This window comes from Lepisma saccharinum, chromosome 1 (genome assembly GCF_977018435.1).
Source record: "Lepisma saccharinum chromosome 1, izLepSacc3.1, whole genome shotgun sequence".
Taxonomy (NCBI): Eukaryota; Metazoa; Arthropoda; class Insecta; order Zygentoma; family Lepismatidae; genus Lepisma; species Lepisma saccharinum.
In genome coordinates this window covers 187,400,688-187,417,975 of record NC_139229.1, presented here as the reverse complement: position 1 = coordinate 187,417,975, position 17,288 = coordinate 187,400,688, and the positions used below count along the sequence as shown (strand labels likewise).

Here is a 17,288-nt window from a genome sequence, read left to right as displayed (position 1 = left end):
AGAATTAACGACTTTTTAAAGTGACCATTCGGTATTTCTCGACTGCTCGGGATCCCGAAAAGTCGGGAAGTCATTTCCCGAAGTCGGGATCGGGATGGGAAATTTTTTTCTCTATCCCGGTCCCGACTTTTCAGGATCCTGCACACCCCTAATGAATAACATTGAGTTGTTTACTGTTGATTATGTTATTTGAAGTCGTACATGCTGCTGCTGCTGGTTGGTGATGCTGTATTTCCTGCAGTCTTTAACAATTCTGGTCCCATTTTATTTCTCTTTTTTGTTTTTGTATCACTTAACATTGAAAATATTCTTTCCGTTTCTGCGTTAGAATGTGGCAATGTTAGCACTATTTTCATGCGAGTGGAAATGTTTTCAAAGCACTATTTTCATGCGAGTGGAAATGTTTTCAAAAAAGAACTTGCCTTGAAAGTTCTTGGTAACCGAAAACATGTTCCAAAATTCTGATGGAGATTTGTTAGTTATTTTTTCTCCTCCTCGCTAAAGTATCCAGATAAACTAATCCATTCATTCCAAACCGAGCATGAAGAAAGTGCAACTGACTGGCGAGTAAACTTTGCACCTTTGCACAATAAAATATTATTTTCGAAGATTGAAAAAAGTCCCTACGTTTTCCCTCATTTGGCAAAATCTGTCCCTACGTCCCTAGCTGGGCAAAATATAGTGAAAAGTCCCTATGTGTATGGACATGTCCCTACGGTTGGCATCACTGCCAACAGGTGTCGCATTCGTGCAGTATGAAGCGCCCTCTCACGGCTGACAACTCCCCCGATAAGCTGCTGGCGCTCTCACAACAACTGAGGATAAAGTAGCAACGTCTAATCTAAGATTAGATGTCAGAAATAAGGTGCCAGAAATATTTGTGTTTGGGAGGACACCTTTTCCAGCATCGTTGCGACAAGGTATGTGCTTATTTCAATTGTAATTGTAACTGTAATTGTGAAAAGTGGAAACATTACAAAACAAGCTGTTTCTGTTACGGACTTCCTGTAACGCAATGTGCTGGGACCTGTTGCATGAAGGGGCCACCGAGCGGCTGACGCTCTTGCGGTCAGTGTTTCTTTCAGGAACCTTTCCGGGGGTGCAGAGCACCCCCTGATGGGATCTACCGCCCCCCCGGACAAAATTGTACAACAAAACCAAAGTATAAAACTTTTCTGCTACTGTTGTTTCCCTTGCATCGGACCGCATTACTTTGTGTGGTGAATATTCTTGCCTTTATATTTCCCTCTGTAAATAACAATGCCCACACTTGTCCAATCTTACAGAAGAAGCAGAATAAAACTGGCAACCGCACTAGCCTTATTTCCTCTCCCCCATCCCGAATGAAATTTTCATTATTACTTGCAATGTGATGAATGAAATCCTCAGTGCACTTTCTATCCTCAGCAACGCTTTGCAAATGAAGGATTTGAGTCTGGCCAAAGTCACCCCTCTAATTACTTCAACCAAATTGCATTTGCAGGATATTGCAAATCAGTGTGAAAACATCAATAGTGATCTGCAAAAAATATTCGGACCGAACTGAAGAATATCGGATCTGAAGCGCACCTGGTTGCTGTTGAAGATGCTAGGAAAACTTTCTGTGGGATAAAGGAATACGTGGAAAGTGTAATTGGAGAAATGGAAAACAGGTTCAACGATCAATATGTTGATACCATGAGATTCACAAGTCAATTTGAAACTTTTCAGTCAGTAGTAGACTTGCAAGACACCGAAGTCAAAAGGCTTTGTGCTAATTTTCTCATGCTTAAGGTGCAAGGCATTCTTGCTGACCTCAAGTCCTACAAATTTTTTGTCAAGTCGAAGCTTGATAATGGCATATAAAGCTGACAATCCATTTTTGAAAATCTTAGAAGCTGACATGGGATATTGCGAGTTCAAAAAACTCCGTGAAGTCCTTCTAACCATTCCCGTAACAACAGCCGGCGTAGAAAGGTCTGTCAGTGCTATGAATAGGATACTAACTAGGACAAGAAGTAGAATGCTACCAGGAGCTTTAATGCATTGCATGATAATAAGCATTGAGGGACCTAAGATTCCAACTGATGTTTTTCTGGAGAAAACAGTAGATTTATATGCCACGAAGAAAGTTTGCAGGATAAGATTGCTGTAAATTCTTTATTCTTAAGCTTTGCATGATGTGTTCTATTGAGTTTAATAATTGTAATATTTTTCCTGGTTCACCATTGTGGAATTTGTTCTGGATGATTAAATGTAAAAGTAGGTGATAATTTACTATTTACTATTGTAATGCTAATTGACAATATAATATTTGTAACTGTTAGGCAACAGACTATTAAAAAGAAACAGAGACAAATAAAAAGATAAATCTATGTCTTTCCACATTGAATTACTAAGTATACTTATGTCACTGCATCCTACTTTATTTTTGTTGCTGTACGTCATTTCCCAACTGTAACGCTCAGCGTCAAATTCATTGACGAACCACGAAGGACCACTGGTAATTCTCAATGTTAAACGCGCATATGTTATATTTTGCAGATGATATTCGCAACGCCCTCCCGGTTCTCTGGAATGCTCCCCCGGAGAAAATTTTCGGAAAGAAACATTGCTCGTGGTAAACGACTGAAATAACCTCTCTGTATATGAATTATATTACGAGCACAACACAAAACATGGGAGTTAAAATATGCCTTTTTGTTCTTGTCCTGCCTCCTGATAAACAAATCTGTAACTCTTTATCTAGTGGCTACCACAAGAATAAACCTCTTGAACACTCAGAGCAATGCAGGAAGGAAATGCACACAATGATTAGTGTAATTGCCAGAATTTAATTTTTTTTAAAAATTTTGTTTATCTACAATTTTGTTTGCATAAAAAGGGGGGGGTGTTCAACTGTCTTAAAAGTCGTATTATCTTTATCATAGCAATAAAACAGCAGAACCTTTCTCCAACTTGCAAACCACTGTTCCTCCTCCTCCCTACTTACAAAGGTAGATTATTTAGCAGGAACAATCTGGTTCAATGGTGCACTGCCCCTCCCCTGCTCTCTGATTAAAGAGATAAAAATAGAATTCCATGTCGAGAGTCTCGTCTAATGGTTCCAGCTGAGAGGAAAACCTGCATGGAAACGGGTAGCACATGTTATTTTCACAAAAATATTGAACTCCAAGAGCAGCATTCTTTGGAGCATGCACAGTTTTAAAAATACATAACTGAAGTCTTTCCTTGTTGGGACTGAAATCTGTGAGTGTATCTCAAGAAATTGTATATCTGTGAATTGTAGTACTGAATATAACTCCACAGAACCTATGGTGAATTGGCAGCAACTGCTAGAAAAAAGGCACTACTGCAAAATGTGTAACTGCAATTTCACTGTACTCACATTTCTTACCTCTTAATCTTGAGGGAAAGACTGTTTTGGATGCATTGGAACATGGTGGGTTTTCCTCTCACCTGTGGTCAGCAGGCTTTTGTATGAAAGTAGCGCCATCCTTCCCCAAACACAGTGAGTGAGTGAGTGAGTATGTGGAAACCAGGTTTTATGTTCCAAGATTTTATATTTTTCCACATTACATATTCAGTCTTCATAGACCCAATAAGGCAAAATGATATAAAATTTTCCCAGATTTAACATTTTCCTGCATTTTAAGTTTTTTTCACCTTGACTTGTAGAAGAACGCAAAATTGAATTGATTGGTTGAATTATTGTTTTAACTCTACTTCATGCGCAACGTAAAATGTGAGGTAACAAAGGTGAATGCTATCTTCTGTTTTGCATATTGAAGATAAGGCAATATTTACTGTGAACCTGCATGATTTTTAAACTTTATGTATGATGGTATCTTCTCAAACATGCTTTTCAGGTTCCCCCACCAGGACAAGGCCCTCCTCGAGGACCACCGCCTGGTGGCCCTGATCCCCGTGGACCACCACCCCGGCCAGACTGGAACAGACCACCTGGTGAGTTTGCTAGTTGTTGTAGTAGATGTTGGTTTCTGATTTATTGTAGACATGCCTTTCGGAAATTTACGTTGCTAATTATAGTAATTAGTTTGCTATATTCATATTGTGCTCATATTTTTCCTTCGTTTATTTGCATGTGTGTTGCTACCAACATAGTGAGTGTTATCGTTGAAACTTTTTGTGTCTGATTCTTTGCATTGTCAAGTATTGAATTTTCAGAACCATTGAAGGAGGCAGTTGTGTTCCATAATTTTTGTTCATTGTGGCATGCTAATGTTTGCCATGGTAATAGCACTTGTGAAAGCATAAACTCTGCCTAATATCTGCAATTGTAGCATCTTGTTTTGTCCTGTGGTGCAGTCACGAGGAGTTGCAGTGGTCCATGCATAGTGTTCTAATCTTTTAATGTTGAAGTTTGTGTATGTTGGTGTAAGGGGGGGGGGGGGGGTTAATGCAGAGATTTTTATAATTTTTTAGTTCAGTTAATTCTGGAACTTATTCTGGATGGCAGGTCAATTTCGTTGCTGATCACACTATCTCAATCTACAACCAAGACAAGAGAATATGTGAACCTTGTATGTAAACTTAATGTCATGGTGCTAAGCTCAGCAAATACTTTTTCTCTTAACCCTTAGATTCCGGACCCATTTTACGCAAGAAGGTCTGAATGCAGAGTATATTTTAAGCTGGAAGTTTAAAATTGCGCAAGGTTTTAAGTAAAAATGTATATCTCTCTAACTGCCAATGCAGGGTTGCTACGCTACTGGAAACCTGGAAAACAGGGAAAAGTTAGGGAATTTGGTTGGTCAGGGAATAGTCAGGGAATTTGGCATATTTTCTGGAATTTACGTGCATTTTGGAGTTGCAGGAGAACCAGTTACAAAATGAACGAACAGTTCATTTCCACTTCCGAGTTCGGTTCTTGTGATTCCAGTCCCCCCAAAAGATTCAGTTCAGAAACTTGTTCCTCTCGTCATTTTGACTTCTAGTCTGTTACGTACAAAATTATGGTTCCTTCGCATTTCGATTCTATATTTATTCACTCTCAGATCTAGGTTCATGGATCCGTTCATTGTGCAACTCGTTCTTGTGAACGTGTTCAAGACCGGAATTTGGAGAGGCGTGAGATATTTCCTTAGAGAACAAGCTACTCAAGACGAAACCTACGCACCAGCCATCCTCAGAATTTAAAAATGTTGCTTTAGCTTTGTGTGTGGTGAGGAAATTTCCTTTCTTCAAGAACACACCCGTTCGGAACCCGTTCTCTTTTGATACGTGAATCAGATCAGGTTGGTGTTCGGACAGTTCATTGGTTTTGGATCTGCAATAAAGCTTGAAGAGCAGAATTTCACGTAACTGGCTGTGGTTGACGTCACACTGGATGGGTGCGGATGCCGAGTAAAAACAAAGGGACTCACTACTTCGTTCCCCCCGTGAACCCTTTCTGTGAATTTGAGTCCTTCGTTTGCAAACCATTCAGAAGCAACCTGATCAACTAGTTCATTTGCTCGTTGTTGTAGTTTTTACATTGCAGAGATGTGTTACACCCGAGAAATTAGTGATTTTATGCAGTATCAGCGATGTCATTATTCGAATATGCATGTGTTTTGTGCATGTAGAATGAATTTATTTTTTAAAAGCTGGTGCGAAATAGAGGAATTAAACGTACGCTGGTCACACATCGTTGTTAGGTTAGGAATGTTGACTTAGTAATTTTACATATTGTTTGCATATAGAATGAAATTATGCTGAAAATTGGTGAAAATGATCCCAAGTTCCTTTTGTTTTATTACGATTTCATCATGCTACAAATGCAACTTTTACATGGTTCGATTTCGATTTATGTCTGTTAACACATACTGCAGAGTTTTAGCGATTACTTAAGATTTTGTCAATATATGCTTTTGTGGTTAGGTTAGGAATGTCAGGTTTGGTTGTCTTAGATTTAATATAAAGACCCTGAATGCACTCTACTAAGGTTCCGATTTATTTCTACATTCATTCCCACTAGTTTACGATACTTACTGTTGCTTGTCAACCGGAGAATACCTTGTTCGTGGGAAGCGTGTATGATTGAGTAAGGTCATTTTGAAGTTTTTTTTCAACATAAATAACTTTTTTCGAATTTAGATAGTGCTCATTATTTTAAGGAAGGTTCAAATTTTGTTTCACAATGATTGCCAAAATTCTATGATAATTAGTCTTCCTGCTAGGAAAATTTGAAAAAAATCATAAAACATTCCGAACTGTTACCTTTTAAAAGACAGATTTTGATGTTTTTCGTAATATAAAATTGGTTCCAGCATGTGGAACACTCAAATAATGGAGATATTTGACCTGCGTATATATTTTTTTTAGGTGTACTAGTCACTGGCCCCATTCAAGTTCTGAATTTCCGTAATATGTACTATTTTCAATAAATTAAAAAATATAATCATTAAACTTATTGCATATTTTCTAAAGCTACATGACCTAATTTTCTGTTGTTTCTCATTTGTATTGATATAGGCTAATTGAGGTTGTACGTATACAGGTTACATTGTAAAGCTTTGATATATGCCACATTTTTTTATTGATTTTTTTATACCACCTTAATTGTAATGACAGTGAAAATGGGGAAGTACAATAGTGATTTATTTTTTCATTGAATAGCATTATTTTAATCACTTGGTAAATTTTCAGCTAATAACTGTGTATCAGAGGCGAAGATATAGTACAAGCAATGCAAGCACTGCTTGCATAATTCGAATATCATTTAATGTACTTAATGTTCTAACCGTATTTAGTTTCCATCGCACTCGATTTCGCGAAAAAATGCGGCCGCAAACTCCCCCAGCAGCTCTGTAGCAAGCACCAGCCTCAATGCTTGCAGCCGTTCTGCGGGAAAATAAGGCCTCCGAAGGAGTCACATGGCGAAGCGTGAAATTGTGGTGGAACCCGTCCACAAAGCTTCTACAAAAAGCTGTGCTTTCCGAGCTTGCGTGATTCCCGAAAATAGCCGAGTTCAACCGAAAGCAGAAGGATTCATCTATGGGTACGTTGCCAGCAAACACTAGTAACGAATATTTGTCTTCATGAACACGTAAACAAGATCGCAAATATAATAATAATTGTTAGTCATAAAATAACTAAAAGAAGTTATTATCACTGTTCTAAATTCCATATATATATCATATTATATTACAAATTATTTTAGATTTCGCGAAATGTAAAACGCGTAAAAAAAGTTGACATTGGGAGTTGGGGCAGTGGAATTTCTGCACCCCCGTGAAGAGTTTTCTCAGGGAGGGAGCGAAGATTGGACGGACCTTGGTCCTGCACCCTGCTTCCTGGTCGGTCCAGCTCAAATTACGCCAGAAGTGTTCACCGCTACCAGTGTTTGCAACTGCCAAATTATTTACGCAGTAATTCAAGTGAGCTCTTTTACAAATTTTACAATCAATAAATTGACTGCTTTTGAATAAAACTTGGGGTGAAAATAAAGCTATCTGAGAAAGAACTATATACTGATATTTGTACATGGCATAGAAGTAAATCGTATACATTCTGCATATTATGAGCACAAGAATATGTTTTAATGATTGATTGATTGATTTGTTGTTTTAAGTCCACTTTATGCACAGTAAGGCTAATCGGAACTGGACCTACAGTTTAAAATGGGATCTGAAACACTTGTGCCTCCACCGGGTATCGAACCCAGAACCCCTTGATTACAAGGCGACGACACTACCACTGCGCCATCGGGGAGGCCCGAATATGTTTTAAGTTCTATTATTATGACGCAATTGTCATCTTTTCCTTCCTTTGACGTTTTTTCTTAGATATACTGGGCCAAAAGGGGGTTATGTCTACCATCCATCCCCCCCCCCCCCCTTCGCGCCGGGCACGCCATTGAATGACACTTTATTACTTAAATATTAATGTACATACTCGTTCTGCTGAAATGATTCTGATTCCTCCGTGTAATTTTTATCACCAAACTGATATATCTTTCCTTTGTGACGGATAAAATTAAGGAAATAGGTTGGTATCACTTTCTGTTGTTTCAGAGAATTTCAAAGTGTTTTGTGTGGATGCTTGCATTTGCAGTTGTGGAAAGCGCGTGGGATAGTGTGAGTGTTTGTTGCTTCGTGTTTTGTGCTGTGAATTTATCGGAATGAACGCGTATTTAGGAACGGTTGATGTGAAGTGCGGGTGTATTATTGAGCAAATGAAAATTGCTTCGTTTAGCTCGAGAGAGATAAGTGTTAAAATGAAAATCGTGGAAGGGGGTCGACCAACACCAAAAGTTTGAAATTTATTGTGGTGAGTACATCGTCTATGCATGTGTTTCTTTGCTTTGAAATGAATTTTTTATTGTTTGTGTTTAACTTTTTATTTAGTGTTTAAGTTACTCCAATGCGGTTTTAAGGGTGCCCAAAAATACTAAATTACATCATGCAGCGTAAAATAAACAAATGATTCCCATTTTTTTTTTATCTAAATCGGTTTGGTCACCGTTTGACCATATTAAATAATAATGAACAAATAAAGGTACTAATAAGTAAGTAAGAAATTCCGTCTCCCTTTAGTCGTATGCGGAAAGTTCGCATATGCAAAACGTTTAATATCATATGAATAACGTTACCTGGATTTTTTTTAAAAAGTAAATGTGACGTTTGCGGATCATATGGTTTATTTTTAGTACAGTCACTTTATTACGATATTTTGACAAATCCAGCGACTGGGTAAATGAGGCTATAAACCTTGAATCTTTCCCCTCGGCATGTTGTTGTACTACATGTTTTGTTGTACTGAAACATTGCTTGCCTCCTTCGTAAGACTACGCTTCGCTACTGCTGTGTATATTGATATTCATAATAATTAACGTGCCTGCATATTTAATTGAGAAACATGAGGTTCAAAAGCAAAAATCATGACAACAAACATGTCTGGAAAAATTTTATTTCTGGTCTGGAAAACCTGGAAAAGTCAGGGAATTTCATAATCAAAAAATTGTAGCTACCCTGCAATGCTACTGTTACAAATTATAGCTTTTTTTTCTTCTTCAAGATTTTAGGCTACAAATCTATGATGAAAAATCTCAATTTTCATTTACCAAATACCCAGGTTTGATACTCGGTGGCCGGACCCTGTGGCCGAGTGGTTAGCACATCGTGCTTCGATGCCAAGGGTCCTGGGTTTGAATCCTGCTTGGGCTGAATGTCCATTCATCAATTTCATCACTCATCCCCATCTTTGCAAATTAGCCAAGAGGCACAAAATACGAAGTAATATAAACTAAATCAGTTAATCAATCGATACTCAGTGGAGGCACATAGTGGTTCGGATCCCACTTTAAACTGTTGGTCCAGTCTCGATTAGCCTTACTGCACATAAAGTGGTCTTAAAACACAAACTCAATCAGTCATTTACCAAATAGAATAAGAAGTAAAATAGTCTTATTTTTTTAACGAAATTTGCACTTCGTCACCCTCCCATATAAATAATGCTGGCACGTGATGGTTCAAAACATTACCTGCTTATTGCCTGCTGTGTGTTCTATTCTTGTGGCAAGAATTACGCACTTGCTGTTTATACGTTGGGAGGAAAAAAATCTCAGGAATTGACAGGTTGAAATTTGAAATTGAAATTTATCATACAAAATACTAACCTACATAACCTATCTTTTTTCACGATAAATTTCAACTCTTTTTCTTTCATCTGGGTATTGGTTGAATAACATGTGCAGATGAGACTCACGTTGTACATACTGCCCTCTGACACGACCAACGTTGCAATTTTAAAGAACAACATATTTTGTAATGAGTATGCCATAATTAACCCATAAATAGTCTGTAATGCATAAAATTTGTAAAATATTATACTTCTTTTATAATTCGATAAATACCCACAGAAACCATCAATACACATCGAAAATTTTTGTAAGCTGTCTTTTATCCATGTTTGTTTTTATTTCGTGCAAAAACTTTTTTACATCATAGTAACTTTTTCCTGCATATTGAAAGTTAATGTAGAGAATGATTTTCTTGTTTGATGATTAAAAAATATTTACCTAGACAAACTTAATACCCAGTGTAAGTTTCATGTGTCTATCATTTTTTTAAACAAAAGTTTCATGTGTTCAAAGTCACCATTGCATTACTTTTGGTCACCCTGTAGTAGTATATCTTCTTGTGTAACAACATTTCTTCAAATGTATTCTACCAGCCCTACATAAAAGTAAATTTGAAGGTAACGCACTGATACAATTGGCAACCTATAAATCTGGATGTTATGAATCATCAAAGTTAGTGGAATAGTACTTAATGAGGTATTTTTTTACAGACAAATTTTTATTTAGAAACACATGTATAGCATATTCACAATCTGAAGATGTTCTGTTTTAAAAAAATGTATAGCATGTTGCTCTTCACTGATCTGTAATTTTGACCACCAAGGTTGACTTTTTTTCTGGAATTATTCTCTAAGCTTTACATGATCACAATGGTAAGTTAAGAGTTAGAAAGAATGCAATATAGTAAAAGCAAAGAAAGTAAAGAACTAAATTGAGATGCAATATACTAGGGCTGAGCCAATACCACTATTTGCTGATACCGATACTTGTATAATTCCAGTTTAAAATAATGAAGGCTAGTTACTGACTCATAAAACTCATCACATCACATTATATTAATGACATTAATTAACTCCCAAATTATTCTCATGTACCATTATAGCACTTTAAAATGTCTTGTGACATTTTATGTCATCTTCTTTCTACCCCCCAGAGGATGCAAAAAGAAGTAGTAGTAGTAGTTTGTGAAATGTTGCAAGCCTTTTTAAAGTGTTGCAGGTACACCGAAAAATCTGTGGATTATGTCCCTGCTTCATTTCATGATCCCCAATTTCATGTAAACAACATTCTTGTTGTTTGGATTAACCTGGAGAGGGAGGTAAATGATGTAAAAATATATGCAAATGGAGATATTTTTATTAATGCTCATTTGACCAGTTCTGTATATATCCTGCTGTCCATTATTTTCGGTTATTTGCAATAAAAAGAAGTCACTGGAGTGTCGGTATCGTCCAGCAGTCGCACAGAAGTGTAGAGCACAACTGGAAAGTGCATTTCCGAGAACTCCGGAATGAGCCTAGCATGATAATAATGCTGTTTTTAAAAACATCCACGAGATTGCGAGCAAGAATTGACTGTCAATGGTTTCTTTTATTTCTACATAGCGTTGATTACAAAGCAGTTACATGCCTTCAATGTCACGTTTTGGGACAGTACTTTCACTTTAGTCTTGCCTTTCATTTTGTCATTTGCTTCCCAGGAGGGTGCAGCTTTTCTTGGAAATGTACATGGAATTCCTGTGTGGGATCCCAACGGAAGGGTGAAAGAACTTTTGAAAAGGACAAATCTTGAAAAACTAGTTGTTTCTCTTCCTCTAGCCACTCAAAATCCTTGGTATCTGAAGGCATTAATGAAGAAAATTGAACCGATACTTACTGATGCATTGGTATCAGCTCAGTCCTACAATACACAATTGTCGCACTAGCAACAAATTTCTATGAGAGCACTGTTTCACTGGTATTTACATTTTCTTCTTTCATTTTCTGACCAGTCATTCAATGGATATTGTTAAAAAAGGACATTTTTTTTATTTGCATGCTTTTCACTTCTAAGATTCCACCCCATGCTCTCCCCCTTCCATAGTAAATATTATGTTCATAATTCAGACTGAACCTAGTGGAATTTATCATAATTGAGACATCGCTCCATACAAAGTTAGTCACTTATTACTTCATTTCATTGGTATGGTAGGCTTGGCTGATAAGGCTGTCACATAGGAGATAAGACAATGGCTTGCTTGTCTGTCATAGGCATGCTATAATATAGGAGTGTGCTTTGAAATGCTTACGTTGTGTTTTACACTGTTTGAGCTTGACTTCAAAAATAGACAGTTTTCATCTAAAGTTTATTTTATCTTAGTGGTTAGAATTTGTTTATTTCAGAGAAGAACTAGCATAATGTTTTTGAGTGCACATTTTTTGAGTGAAAGCAGTTTTAGTTACAAGTTACAGCATGGCACATTTAAAACATTCCAAATCACAAAGATCTATGTTATTAAAATGATTATATTGTGAAAAAAAAATTATATTACTTTAGAATACTTTTAGGTTATAACATGAGAAACTATGCTGTTTCTGTTCATGCATTTGATTGTTGCAAGTGGAAGTGATGTACGCACATGTAGTGCACAAGAAGTACTTGTCAGTTTCAGAATGCATGCTTCCTTTTTTCTTTTTTCTACTTGGTGCAGGGCAGCCTTATTCCACTTCACAATGGTGTGATATAAAATCTCATTGAACAAGTCATCTGCAATCTTTGTCAAAAAAAGATTTAGATATTGCTGACTAATTTCAGTTACTTACACAAAGCAACTTCTAGAGAACAGTTGTGCATCTGGGTAAAATATCACAAAATAAATCTTTCCTACTGAGTATATTTTGTGTATGCTGCAATTTAGTGTAATTTTTGCTGTGCGTGTATGTTCGGATTTTGTGAAATTGCACAAAAGTTAAAATAACTACTCACGATTTTGTTGAAAATGTGCTAGATAATGAGCATGAGATTATTTATCAACAATACTTTCGAACAATAAAATAATGTAAAAAATATACAGACCAGTAATTAATATCTGTACATTTTGCATTTTCTTGTGATGTGAAATTTTGTGTTGAAGCATGATAAGGATATTTTTATGTAGGTTTCATAGGACAAATGTTAGTGATTTTCAGAGGTAAATTATAAATATGTATGCAATTCTATAGTGTATACTAGAGAGGAAAGTCAGGTAGAGACTCATACTTAAAAATTAGCAGACTGATTTCTACAGTTTGCTTACCAAACAGTATTTATTTTATGTAGTAATTACTGATCTGTGTTACTTTGCTAAATGTTTATTTCCAAAAATAGTTGTCCAGTGCGCACATTATTCATGAAGTGTTATGAACTTTAATTATTGTGGGAAGAAATTGCAGTAAAATTCAATCAGTATTTAATGCCATAAAATATAAAACTAGCAGCAATAAATGAGTTTTGAATGATTACAGTGTGGAACCTGAATTTTACATTTTCACATTATACACTTATGCTTCCCATATATTTTCAACTACTTCTGAATGATGTATAACTCAGGTTCCATGGTATTTTAGGGAACAAAATTAAACCAATTAATAATGTTTTTAGTTCTTAATTCTATACATTCAACCACACTTCCACACACATGAACTTTCGTAACCTTTAGAAAAACTGATGGAAGACGGGGAATGTTGCGAATAAGGAGGATGAATGACACCGTGATTTTGAACTGATTTGTAGTTTAGGATATTTCCTGTGGTTTCATTTCATTCCTCTTGGAGTGATACATATCATCTATAGTTGTAAAATTGTTATCTAGGGCTGAGAGTATAGTGATACTATTCCAGAGTCTGAAAATTTCATGTGATACGAAATATTGCAATTTTCATTAATTTTGCACCAATATTGTAAGGTGAAATTGAATTTTTGGTCTGAATTGTCTCATGTGAGTATGTGGATATTTTAAATTTTGATAGTTTTGTATGATGTAGTTGCAGTAGATGATAGGGATGGACCAATATGAAATTTTTACTGAAACCAATAATCCATGCTGATAGCCATTAATTCCACCAATCCAATATTAAATAACATACTGCCCATGAAGAACCTAAATGATTTGTTTATATCTTTAATATGCATATGAAATGAATGTATTTTGGATTTAATTAACAAAAAAGTTACACACTTAAATATCCAGAGATTTTGTGGATGGAAGGTATCCAAAATTTAAAACTGAAAATCATTTATTTATGATTTACATCATGAAGGACAAGTTTTGAAGATTTTTGTGTGTCTAAGTGTTTCAATAAATTCGAATGCTGGCACTCTTGATGGTGCAACAAATATCCAGAATATACATGGCTTCTATCCATGTTTGATGCATGACAGTGGCGGCTGGCTGGTGGTCTGACTTTATGGGTGTTCACTTCAGCCTCGTATCCAGAAGAAGTGTTTTATCACCCCTCTCAAATAGTAGCTCCCATTTTTTCATTCATAATGATGCTAAGTGTATTGGCAACCCAAGTTATGACCACCTTTTACTGAAAATGAGTCTATGGGAGAGTTTTATTTCATGAAAAATATGTAAAAATATTAATTTATACTAATTTGAAATACCTCTGTGATTTTTCTGTCCATCACAAGAAGAGCCAATCTACAATATTCAATATTATTGTCGATTTGCAAAATATTTAGTAAAAACTTTCCTCCTTGCTGATAAATGTGAACAAAAAGAATAATAACATTTGCATACATCAAACAAGCAGGGTCGGGGCAACTACCCGGGGTGCAAAACCAGGGCATTCTCCTTTATTAGAGCCAAATCCTAAGCATGAGTTTATTTTTTAAGTCCACTTTATGCACAGAAGCAAATAGAGACAGTCTACAGTTTAAAGAGGGTCCAAACCACTATGTGCCTTCACCGGCTGCGTGGCTATTTGTTTTAAAAAGAGTTGGATTTATTGTTGACAAGAATTAATTGATGCTAGTGCTGAATAACTTAATAAGTATATTGCAAAATCATCTAGCAATTTAAGCTTAGAGATTATTGTTGTTTCGATGTCATAAAGTAGGTATTAAATAAACCTACAATAAACTTGTTCTTTAACAGCATTAAAGTATTTTTAAAATAAGGCTATTATTTTTCGTCATTAAAACCGTAAATATGTAACATGGTTATGATTTATATTTGAGGAAGGTCGAAAGTAGAAAGATCAGGGTAGAAAGTAAAGTAGGGGAACCAAAATTCCACCTCGCTGGGTGAAAATTTTATCTTGAGCCACTCCTGCAAACAAGGTAGCCGGTCGAACGACCACATGCAGAAAATCACTTGTAATCTATCTAGTAGTAGTATCTATCGTTACCCCTACACCCCCTATACGCCTTCATGGCATGGTGCTAAGCACAGGGGAGCACTTTACCTTTTTTTTACTTTTTATCTATCTAGTAGTTGTTTATTTCTAATGACCGATTGACCAAACCAAAAAACTCAAGGGAAATCAAGAGAACAAATAAAAAAAATATTAAAGAAAATGACAGTGACAGTTCACACTGCCCTTCTTCGTACTTTAGAATTTTTCTTTCCCTTCTGCTTTATCCATATTATTACTGCAGTTGCTGCATGCTTTGTGGCTAACTACCCTCCAAATATTCAACAATGTTAAATATTACGTGTCTGCTTTCGCTACGTACTGTTTTCCATTTCATCATGAAATCAAACACTTTACACTGAAACAGGAACGAGCTTTTGACAGTGCAACAATTTTGTAACGCATGATGAGGCACACAATGAAAACAGCTGACTGATCAACGTTCCCCCGTGCACGTTGATCAACTACAGCAACATAAGGACAGTTTATTTTGTTCAAGCTGCACTAAACAAAGGCAATGCAAGACATTGTTTAAAACATGTGTATCGCTTTCAGTTGCCTCCCTTCTTCCCCTTCTTTCTTGCCCTGCCATGCTCGGAACAGGATGGGCGAAGATACCATAGAAATTCCCTTTTCCAAAAATAATACTTCGATTTACGATGATGTATGGGCTGCCTCTACTCTGCCACACAATCTCTAATGGAATGGGATTGCAACACTGCATCGTGAACACAGCAATAGATATGCTCGTAAAGCCTATAATATGGCAAGCTCCAGTGCCAATCCCTTCTCTCTCCTGGCATGCTGCAAATAGTGGCAAATGAACACACTGCGACGTGTGCGAAGCGAACACACCTCAGTCTGCAGGTGCTCATAAAGCGATGCAGGTATGGTCACTGATGGAGCGTGGGAACGTTTGATGTTTTGAAATAGAGAGAGTTCAGTGAATAAGTATAATATAGAAATAATTACATTACATTGCAGATTTATTTGGATGTACACGTGCGAATAGGCAGAACATCCTTTATGTGGCCTTTCAGATGCTTGATTCCATTGATCTTCATATGTTAAACAGTGTTCTTAAAATAATCCAAACAAAAAAAATCAGTGGTGTTATTTCTGGAGACTATAGAAGTTAATAATTGACCCACCTCTGCTATCATCCAAGTGTTCTGTAATCATGCAGCTCAAGTGTGGTAGTGCCCTATTTTGTTTGATGGCAGCTTGAAGTAATCACTTGGGAGTGCCTCTCTGATGGAAGAGTGGTAATCGTCATCGTGTAAATGAAGTGAATAAGGTTTTTCCAACGTATATTTAACCAGGAAAAAGTTATTACTGCATGCTTGTAACCATTTTCTCAGTTTCGAGGTGTTAAAAACAAAGCATTAGAATGCTCCTAACGTGTTAGGAACTTGTCGAGATCACGCTGACATCTCGGGAGAGAAAGAAGTATACGCAACATTGCATATGATTTTGATCAGCGACGTTCACCAAATAGTTGAATAGTGAGGAATATTGGGAAAAGTATCTCAAACAATTAGGTGACACTTCCTTTGGAATGTAAAATTCTTCAGTGACGAGGCAAATTTTTATGTTCATGGTGAAGTTAATAAAAAGAATATGCAATACCTGTGATTTTATAATCTACAGTAGACAGATCCCAGCCGAATGGTTGTTGCTGGTAAGCTAATGATGTGGTATAGTGTATGGAGAAAGGGAATGCTTGGTCCATATCCAACAACGGAACCTTAAATGGTGACGGCTTCTTGTATTTGTTAAGTGAACAGGTTTTTCATCCCTGCTTACGGTATATGGCACTTTTCCAGACTTTTGAAACAGGACAGAGTGTGAACACACTATGTAGACATTGTGGCAATTCTTCATGGTAAATTTCTAGGTAGATTGATGGGCAGACAGGGATCTATTAAAAAGCCTGCACATTCCCCAGATCAAACATCTTAGGATTACTTTTTCCTTCAGCTGCGATGCCAAGGGTCCCGGGTTCGAATCCCGCTCGAGCTTGGTTGTTTGTGAATGTCCATTCATCAATTTCATCACTCATCCCCATCTTCGCAAATTAGCCAAGAGGCACAAAACGCTAAGTAAAATAAACTAAATCAATCAATTTTTACTTTAGAAACATTTGAAGAGAATGGTGCATGCACTAAAAATCCGTGATATTGACTATCTGAGAGAAGGCATAGTTGCTGCTTGCAATGATGTTTCACCTGCTACATTGCCAAATGTTCTATGTGACTGTGAGAGACGTCAACAAGTGTGCTCACAGGAACATTGACAACATTATAATGTGCATATATCGTAAGTGGTAGATATGGGTATAACTT

At 36.6% G+C, this 17,288-nt stretch overlaps 1 protein-coding gene across 7 annotated transcripts in view; it reads left to right on the top strand.

Annotated features, from left to right (window-relative positions):
* LOC146005452 (cleavage and polyadenylation specificity factor subunit 6-like) overlaps positions 1-17,288 on the top strand; it is a 145,632-nt gene that overhangs the window by 51,345 nt on the left and 76,999 nt on the right. For 5 of the 7 annotated variants that reach the window (XM_083144711.1, XM_083144707.1, XM_083144697.1 and 2 more), the window contains exon 6: positions 3,841-3,945. In XM_083144711.1, the coding sequence (XP_083000837.1) occupies positions 3,841-3,945 (105 nt within the window). The remainder of the gene's footprint in view (positions 1-3,840; positions 3,946-17,288) is intronic. The other 2 variants (XM_083144702.1, XM_083144721.1) reach the window with 1 other exon arrangement.